Source organism: Mus caroli, chromosome 14 (assembly GCF_900094665.2).
Source record: "Mus caroli chromosome 14, CAROLI_EIJ_v1.1, whole genome shotgun sequence".
NCBI lineage: Eukaryota > Metazoa > Chordata > Mammalia > Rodentia > Muridae > Mus > Mus caroli.
This window is the reverse complement of record NC_034583.1, coordinates 7,358,862-7,367,553: the sequence shown is the minus strand read 5'-3', so window position 1 is coordinate 7,367,553 and position 8,692 is coordinate 7,358,862. Positions and strand designations below refer to the sequence as shown.

Sequence of the window (8,692 nt, the reverse complement as noted above, 5' to 3'; positions counted from 1 at the left end):
TCAAATATTTTTCCTGTATCACTTTACATCCCCAGTTTTTCCTTACCATACAACATAAATAGTAGCTACTAAAGGAATTATGGCATAAACATTTTTTAGTAAAAAACATTGATCCATTCTTTGATGATAAACTATGTTTATCTTAAGTGAGATCATCTGATATATGAGGTCAATTCTCTGCCTCATCCATTCAGTGTAGAAGGCAAGTTTTAAGAATTGGAAGAGTTACACATGATTTAACAAGACAGAAAAATTCCAGCAAGCTACCATAACGTTGAATTACTAAATAAGTGCTGCAGAGTAAAAAAGGATTTTTTTTTAGAAGATGGGAGGTATTCAATTTCTAAAGGAGAATATTGCTACATTTGATTGACCTCCAGTTTGTACAGAGATTGAAATACATCAAACAATCCACAGTTATGGGATAAAAGGTCCACCTGTGTGATCAGCATTTACAAGAACATTACTATACAAGATCCACCACACAAGGCCCTTTATATTTATTTAAGGAATAGATGTGTCCTTCATGTGTGATGAACACACAGAGATGAGCATAAAGAGATGCATACAATGAATTCCTAAGTATCTGACTGTAATAATAGTTAAAAGACAGTATCATTAAAGAAAAATAATGCATACCTCAAATCCCTAAAACAGCATGTAATACAGGAACAAGAACACAGATTCTTCAAACTATAAGAAAAAAATGTGATATTGCTTGCTTCCAGTTGCTAGAAGGAAATAATTTGTGACTGGAGAAGAATATATACCATTAAAAGAAACTGGATCCATTTGGATTTTCTCATTGGAGATCACTGGTAAGATAGGAAGCACCCAGAGTAAGAAGATGAGGCATTAATGAGGCATTAAATAGTTTTTTTTTGGGGGGGGGGAAGCCACAGACAGAGACAGAGCAGGTCTCTTACCAGTAGTCCTCAGGGGACTCTACTGACAGGTGGACCTCATCTAATGAGAAATATTCCAATGGAACAGAATGTATCTAAAGTCACATGGGCTTTGAAAAAATACTTTCTGCTTCTGGCTTCAATGTGTTGACAAAGTATGACAAAATCATATGGGGAATGTGATTTTTTAAGAATTTCTTCAGAAATTTTCTGCTATTTCCTCTCAGAGAAATCTAGAAGCAAATGTTATAAATAAGTGAAAATAGTCAGATTTTGTTATAATTTAGTGTTTTCTTAGTAGTTAAACAATTAGTGCTTTAAAAAGTACTAGTGACTATGTACCAGAAAGGTATAAAGAAGCATAGAGCGGGCTGGAGAGATAACTCAGTGGTTAAGAACATTGATCACTCTTCCAGAGGTCCTGAGTTCAATTCCCAGCATTGGTATGGTGGCTCACAACCATACATAAAATAAATAAATATTTTAAAAAAAGCATAGAAACTCCTCCCTTCCTATAATACCAAAAATTTTCATAAAACATTATATGGATAGCTGTTATTATGTAAGGATATACACATTTAGGTTTATGTGTATAGTTTTTTGAGTATGTGTATATGAATATTCTAATTATAATTAATTAGCATCAATATAAGATATACATATGCTTCTGTATAATGTCACAGATTTCAACATTCCTTGGAGATATGCCATTTCAACATCCATTGGACAAAATACAAACTTTCAGATTACAAAGAGAAAGTAATAACAACATAAAAAGAAAGAATGATTACAAAACAAGACCAAAATCCAGAAGGTAAAATATTAAACTATTTATTTACATGGATAAAAATTATTAATAAAATAAAATTAAATAATATTACTCAGGATTATTGGTGTGTATATTTGTGGAAGTTTCTTCTCACATGTTTGAGGCCATTGAACTTCAGCAACAAAAAATAAAACAAGACAGACAGAATCCATTAATTATGTGTTGATAGCCATGAATTCAATCTTCAACTGTGCAAATAAATATAAATTTCTCCCATGGCATATACCTTTCCAATTTTTATTTCTTTTTATGCTTGTATGCCCATAGTGCTGATGGCTATAGAGGTCATGCCTCCAGTTAGAAAGAAGAGAGATCATTATTGAGGAGAATCCTGCATTGGTTACTGAAAGCCATTAGTCTTTTTGAGTCAAACAGTTTCAGCTAAGGATTTGACAAAAGTTGAGATGACAACCAAGTGATTCTTTGTGTCTTTGAGTCCTCATTGATGTTTTGAATTTCTTTTTTAAAAAATTAAATATTTTTAACAACGTCAGCAAAGTTACTGGATATAAAATTAACTCAAATCACTTGCCTTCCTTTATGCAAATGATAAATGGGCTGAGAAAGAAACTATGGAAACAACAGTCTTCACAATAGTCACAACTAATATAAAATATCTTGGGGGTAACTCTAAGCAAACAAGTGAAAAGTCTGTATGGCAATAACTTCAATAATTTCAAGTCTCTCAAGAAAGAAATAGAAGATCTCAAAAAAATGGAGAGATCTCCCATACTCATGGATTGGAAGAATTAACATAGTAAAAATTCTTTAAGAATTTCATACAATGTATTTTAAACATAATTACCCTTCTTAACTTCTCCCCTTCCATCTAAACCTTTCCACCTCTTCTTACCCAACTTCGATGGTATTTAGTTTCTTTTTTCTTTTCCCCATTGATACTAGTTGGTATTGCCCAGCTATTCTTGGCCTGGGGGAACTGCTTGAATATGTTGTTGACCTACTAGAAGTCACATCATTCAGAAAATAAAAACAAAACAAAATAAAACAAACAAACAAACAAAAAAACGAACTGAATTTTCTACTCCAAGACCTTATTAAATGTTAACATCTCCTCAGCTAATATTGGGATTATGTGTCCACCTACCCAGATGTCTGAATGGAATTTGCATAGGTCTTATGCATACTGCAATAATTACCGCAAGTTCATCGCTGTATCTGCCCCTACTGTGTCTAGAAAGAACTGTTTTCATGAAGCTATCTATATCTTCCAACTCTTATAATCTTATGCCCCCCATTTCCATAAGAATTCCTGAGCTATGGGGATAAGAGTGTGATGTGAATATTTGATTTAGTCGTAAGGACTCCATAGTCTTTTGTTTTCTGTGTGTTGACCAGTTACCACTCTCTGTGTTAATTATCATCTACTCTAAAAACAATCTTCCCTGATAAAAGTTGAGAGATGCTTTGATTTATGAGTATAACAATGTCATTAGGAGTCATTTTAATATTATGTCCATTTAGAGGAATACTATTATTGGGTTCTCCCTTAGGGCCTATGAACTATATAGCCACAGGTTTTAGCCCCATTATTAGTGCCAGGCATACCATCTCCTGGAGTCGGACTTTGTTCCAATCAGGAAATGGGTGGTTACTCCCATACCATTCATGTCACCATTGCAATATCTCAGTCATTTGTAGTCAATTTGACAACTTTTTCTTAGATCCATGCCCCATTTTTAATTTGGGTGGTTTTCTTGATGTTCAAATATTTTTCTCTTTTCTTTTCTTTTCTTTGTTTGAGTTCTTTATATACTTCAAAAATTAACATTTTGTCAAATGTAGAGTGGATATGGAATTTTATCCCCATTCCAGTTGCTCTCTCTTCACTTGAATAATGGTGACCTTTGCTGTATGGAAATATTTAGTTACACAGGGTCCCATTTGTTAACTGTTAGTTTATTGCCCATGTTCTCAGTGTACATTCAGAACGTTTTTTCTTGTGTCTATAAGTTCTTGTGTACAACCTCTGCTCTTCTCCATCAGACTCAGGACTGCAGGTCTTATTTCAAGATTCTTGATCTATTTGGAGTTGAGGTTTGTGCAGGATGAGAGAGAAGGATCTAATTTCATTATTTTACAAGTAATTAGCTAGTTTAATTAGAACTGCTTATTAAGGATACTGTCTTTTCTTCAGTGTTTATTCTCAAGTGACTATAGAAGAGTGAGTTTATGTTTGGCTCCTCAGTTCTATTTTGCTGCCCAATGTGCTCTTGTTATGCCTGTTCAATACTGCTTTTATTACCATGGCTCTGTTGATAACAAAATCATGGATGGTAAAACCTCCAGCAGGTCTTTTATTGTTCTGATTTATTTGGGTTAGTGTGTATGTGTTTAAATGAAATATAAGTTATTTTTAAATTTCTATGAAGATATGTGTTGGAATTTTGATGGGGAATCTCTTCAATCTGCACATTTTCTTTGGAGTGGCCATTTATACAATATTAATCTTATTAATTTGTGAGCATAGGGGGTCTTTTCATTTTTCAAATGTCTTTCATTTTCATTTTGTCTTAAAGTTTTATTAAAGTTTTTTATTATGGAGTCTCCTGCCATCTCTCCCTCCACTTTCATCAGATCTAAAAATCTTGAACTATACAGGTTAGATTCTTTCCCCCCACCATATTCCCTGCTTGCTAAGTTCTGAGCCAAACCAAGTTGCCCTGAGCAGCCTGTTAACCTAGGGGGAACTCTATTCTCCTGCCACCTTGCCTCCCACCTTCATCAAACCTTCTGCTCCTGAACCATACAGGTTAGCATCCCTTCCTTCACTCATCTTCCCTGCTTTCTGAGTCCTCTGGGTCAATCCAAGCTTCCCTGAGCAGCCTGCTATCATACAGTGGCCTCCATTCTTCTGCCACCTCTCCCCTCACTTTCATCAGACCCGAGACTCCTGAATCACAGAGACCTGTGGTTCCTGAACTGTACAGATCTGCATGTCCAGAACCATACAGCCCCAAACTAACATCAGAGGCCTGCAACACCAGGATCATAGAGATTCACCTTGTTCCCAATGCCTACTGCAACAAGAACATCCAGTGGCCAAAACCATACAGATAGTTTAAGGCCCTTGAAATAATAAAATCAACAAAAGCCAGGGAAATATTACATATTTAGCACACAGTTACTCTACTATATCAAGCCCTAGATATCCTAATATAACCAAAATACAAGAAACTGACCTTAAATACAGTCTTATAAAGATGATATAGGTTTTTGAAGGAGAAATTAATAACTCCCTTAAAGAAAAACAGGAAAACACAATCAAACAAAAATAGGTTTTTAAAGATGAAACAAATAAATCCCTTAAAGGCATGCAGGAAAATACAATTAAAAAGGAGAATGAAATAAGTAAAACAGTTCCAGACCTGAAAATGGAAATAGAAACAATAAAGAAAACACAAACTGAGGGCATCCGGGAGATGAAAAACCTAGGGAAGAGAACAGGGACAACAAATGGAAGCATCACCACAGAATACAAGAGATGGGAGAGAGAATGTAATGCAAAGTAGTTACAGTAGAAAACAATGTTACATTAGTCAAAAAAATGTTAAATCTAAAAAATTCTTGACACAAAACATCCAGGAAATATGGGATACCATGAAAAGACCTAACCAAATAATAATAGGAATAGAAGGTGAAGAATCCCAGATCCAATTCCCAGAAAAATATTCTCAACAAAAACATAGAAAACCAGAAAACCTTCCCAATCTAAAGAAAGAGAATCTTATACACATACAAGAAGCTCATAGAACACAAACTACACTAGAGCAAAAAGAAAATGCTCCTACCACATAATAATTTTAAAAATCTACAGAACAAAGAAAGAATATTAAAAGTGGCAAGGGAAAAGGGCCAGGTAGTATGAAAAGGCAGACATATCAGACTTACACATGACTTCTCAACAGATAATCTAAAAGCCAGAAGGTCCTGGACAGATATATGTAACCTCCACAAAACCACAGGTGCCAACTTAGACTACTATATCCAGGAAAACTCTCAATTACCATAGATGGAGAAAACAAGATATTTCAAGACAAATCCAAATTCAAACAATATCTATCCACAAATCCACTGCTACAGAAAATACTAGAAGAAAAACTCCAACCCAGAAGAATAATGACATCCAAGAAAACACAAGAAATAAGTAATTCTGTGCTATCAAAAACAAGGAAAGCACACTCCAACACACACACACACACACACACACACACACACACACCTACTAACACCACCAACATCAAAATAACAGGAAATAATAATCACTGGTCATTAATAGCTCTTAACATCATTGGACTAAATTACCCAATAAAAGGACGCAGACTTCACTTCCTTCTTTCGTGAGCAAGATGGCGGGCAGAGAAGCCGGTGTCACTCTCGGGCAGCCGCATCTTTCTCGTCAAGATCTTGCCACCTTGGATGTTATCAAGTTGACTCAGCTTTCACATGAAATTATCAGCAGACAAGTCACAATTAATATAGGCACAATTGGTCATGTTGCTCATGGAAAATCTACAGTTGTAAAAGCCATTTCTGGTGTTCACACTGTCCGATTCAAAAATGAACTAGAAAGGAATATTACCATAAAACTTGGATATGCTAATGCCAAAATTTATAAGCTTGATGACTCAAGTTGTCCTCGACCAGAATGTTACAGATCTTGTGGAAGTAGTACACCTGATGAGTTTCCTTCAGATATTCCAGGGACCAAAGGAAACTTCAGACTAGTCAGACATGTTTCCTTTGTTGATTGTCCTGGTCATGATATTTTGATGGCAACTATGCTGAATGGGGCAGCAGTGATGGATGCAGCTCTTCTGTTGATAGCTGGTAACAAATCTTGTCCTCAACCTCAGACTTCTGAACACCTGGCTGCCATTGAAATTATGAAGCTAAAACATATTTTGATTCTGCCAAATAAAATTGATTTGGTGAAAGAAAGTCAGGCTAAAGAACAGTATGAACAAATACTTGCATTTGTACAGGGTACAGTAGCCAAAGGAGCTCCTATTATTACAATTTCTGCTCAGTTAAAATACAATATTGAAGTTGTATGTGAGTATATAGTAAAGAAAATTCCAGTACCTCTAAGAGACTTTACTTCAGAACCCTGACTTATTGTTATTCGGTCTTTTGTTGTTAAAAAACCTGGCTGTGAAGTTGATGATCTTAAAGGGGGTTTAGCTGGTGGAAGTATTTTAAAAGGTCTATTAAAGGTGGGCCAAGAGATAGAAGTGAGACCTGGTATTGTTTCTAAAGACGGAGAAGGGAAGCTTATGTGTAAACCAATCTTTTCCAAGATTGTATCCCTTTTTGCAGAACACAATGATCTTCAGTATGCTGCTCCAGGTGGTCTTATTGGAGTTGGAATAAAAATTGACCCAACATTATAACGAACAGATAGAATGGTTGGACAGGTCCTTGGTGCTGTTGGAACATTACCTGAGATATTCACAGAATTAGAAATTTCCTACTTCCTACTGAGACGGCTCCTAGGTGTATGTACAGAAGGAGACAAGAAAGCAGCAAAAGTTCAAAAGTTCTCCAAGAATGAAGTACTCATGGTGAACATAGAGTCCTTGTCTATAGGAGGCAGAGTTAGTGCAGTCAAGGCAGATTTGGGTAAAACTGTTCTAACCAATCCAGTATGTACAGAAGTAGGAGAAAAAATTGCTCTAAGCCAACGAGTTGAGAAACACTGGCGTTTAATTGGTTGGGGCCAGATAAGAAGAGGCATGACTATCAATCCAACAATTGATGATGAATGAGATGATACATTTGAATGAAACCAGGAATTTTTTCATAACAGTCTTAGAGATATTTTCAAATCTAAAAAGTAGGACACCTAAAGTAGGAAATAAATTTCACAGCTTATTGTTATATTAGTAAAAACTGTCAGGTTATTTTCATTTTCAGTAGAAAAAAATTGATATCTATAAAAAAATGACAAACTTCTTGATACATTTAATCTGCAGTTCAACAAACAGTATTATTGTTGTAGCTTGATAGTTAACAACTGTTGCTGTGTACCACTGAACTTACAGTAAAGAAAGTTTTTCTTATGTTTGAAGGATTGTTACCCTAATAAAAACTTGAAGGCTGGGGAAAAAAAAGGACACAGACTTACAGAACAGATGCAAAATCAGAATCTGTAACTCTTCTGTGTACAAAACACATACTTCGCAATACAGATAGTCATTACCTCAGGGTAAAGGGCTGGAAAAAAGTTTTCCAAACAAATGGACCCAAGAAGCAAGATGGTGTGGCCATTCTAATAGTTAATAAAATAGACTTTCAGTTCCGGGACTCCGCCAAAAGTAGTCTGCATAGGTGAGAGAGTGGACTACAGAAGCTAACAGCTTCTAGGACAGGCGGGAGCCACAGAGCTTCCGAGGCAGCCCCCTTTTTGGACTCCAGACATCCGGGCACCTTCCCTGCCAGAGGATAGGTGTCTGCCCTGCCTGGGAGGGCTTTGCAGGAGCACCTGGGGGAGCCATCTTGGTTCCTGGATCCCTCTGAGACTAGTCTGTGCAGGTGAGAGTGTGGACTACAGAAGCTAACAGCTTCTGTGACAGGCCGAAGCAACACAACTTCTGGGACAGGTCCTGTTTTGGGCCTTCATCTTCAACCAGGAGGGAGGTCCGAATGGCAGATATCTGTGCACCTTCCCTATAAGAGGAGAGCTGGACTGCAGAGAGTGCTCTGACTACTGAAACTCAGAGGAGAGAGCTACACTCCCAGGTCAGCTGATATAGGCTAGCAGAAACACCAGAGGAAAAATCTTTAACTAGAGACAACTATAACAACTCACTCCAGAGATTACCAGATGGAAAAAGGTAAACATAAGAATCTTACTAACAGAAACCAAGACCACTCACCATCATCAGAACACAGCACTCCCACCTCTCCCAGTCCAGGGCACCTCAACACACTCGAAAAG

General features: G+C 36.5%; 1 protein-coding gene across 1 annotated transcript; it reads left to right on the top strand.

The window, feature by feature from the left end:
• Window positions 1-6,099: 6,099 nt before the first annotated feature.
• On the top strand, window positions 6,100-7,584 carry LOC110309366 (eukaryotic translation initiation factor 2 subunit 3, Y-linked-like). Its single transcript, XM_021181982.2, is given in 1 exon segment — window positions 6,100-7,584. A coding segment is annotated over 1 exon segment (1,419 nt). The 5' UTR covers window positions 6,100-6,101; the 3' UTR covers window positions 7,521-7,584.
• Window positions 7,585-8,692: the final 1,108 nt, after the last annotated feature.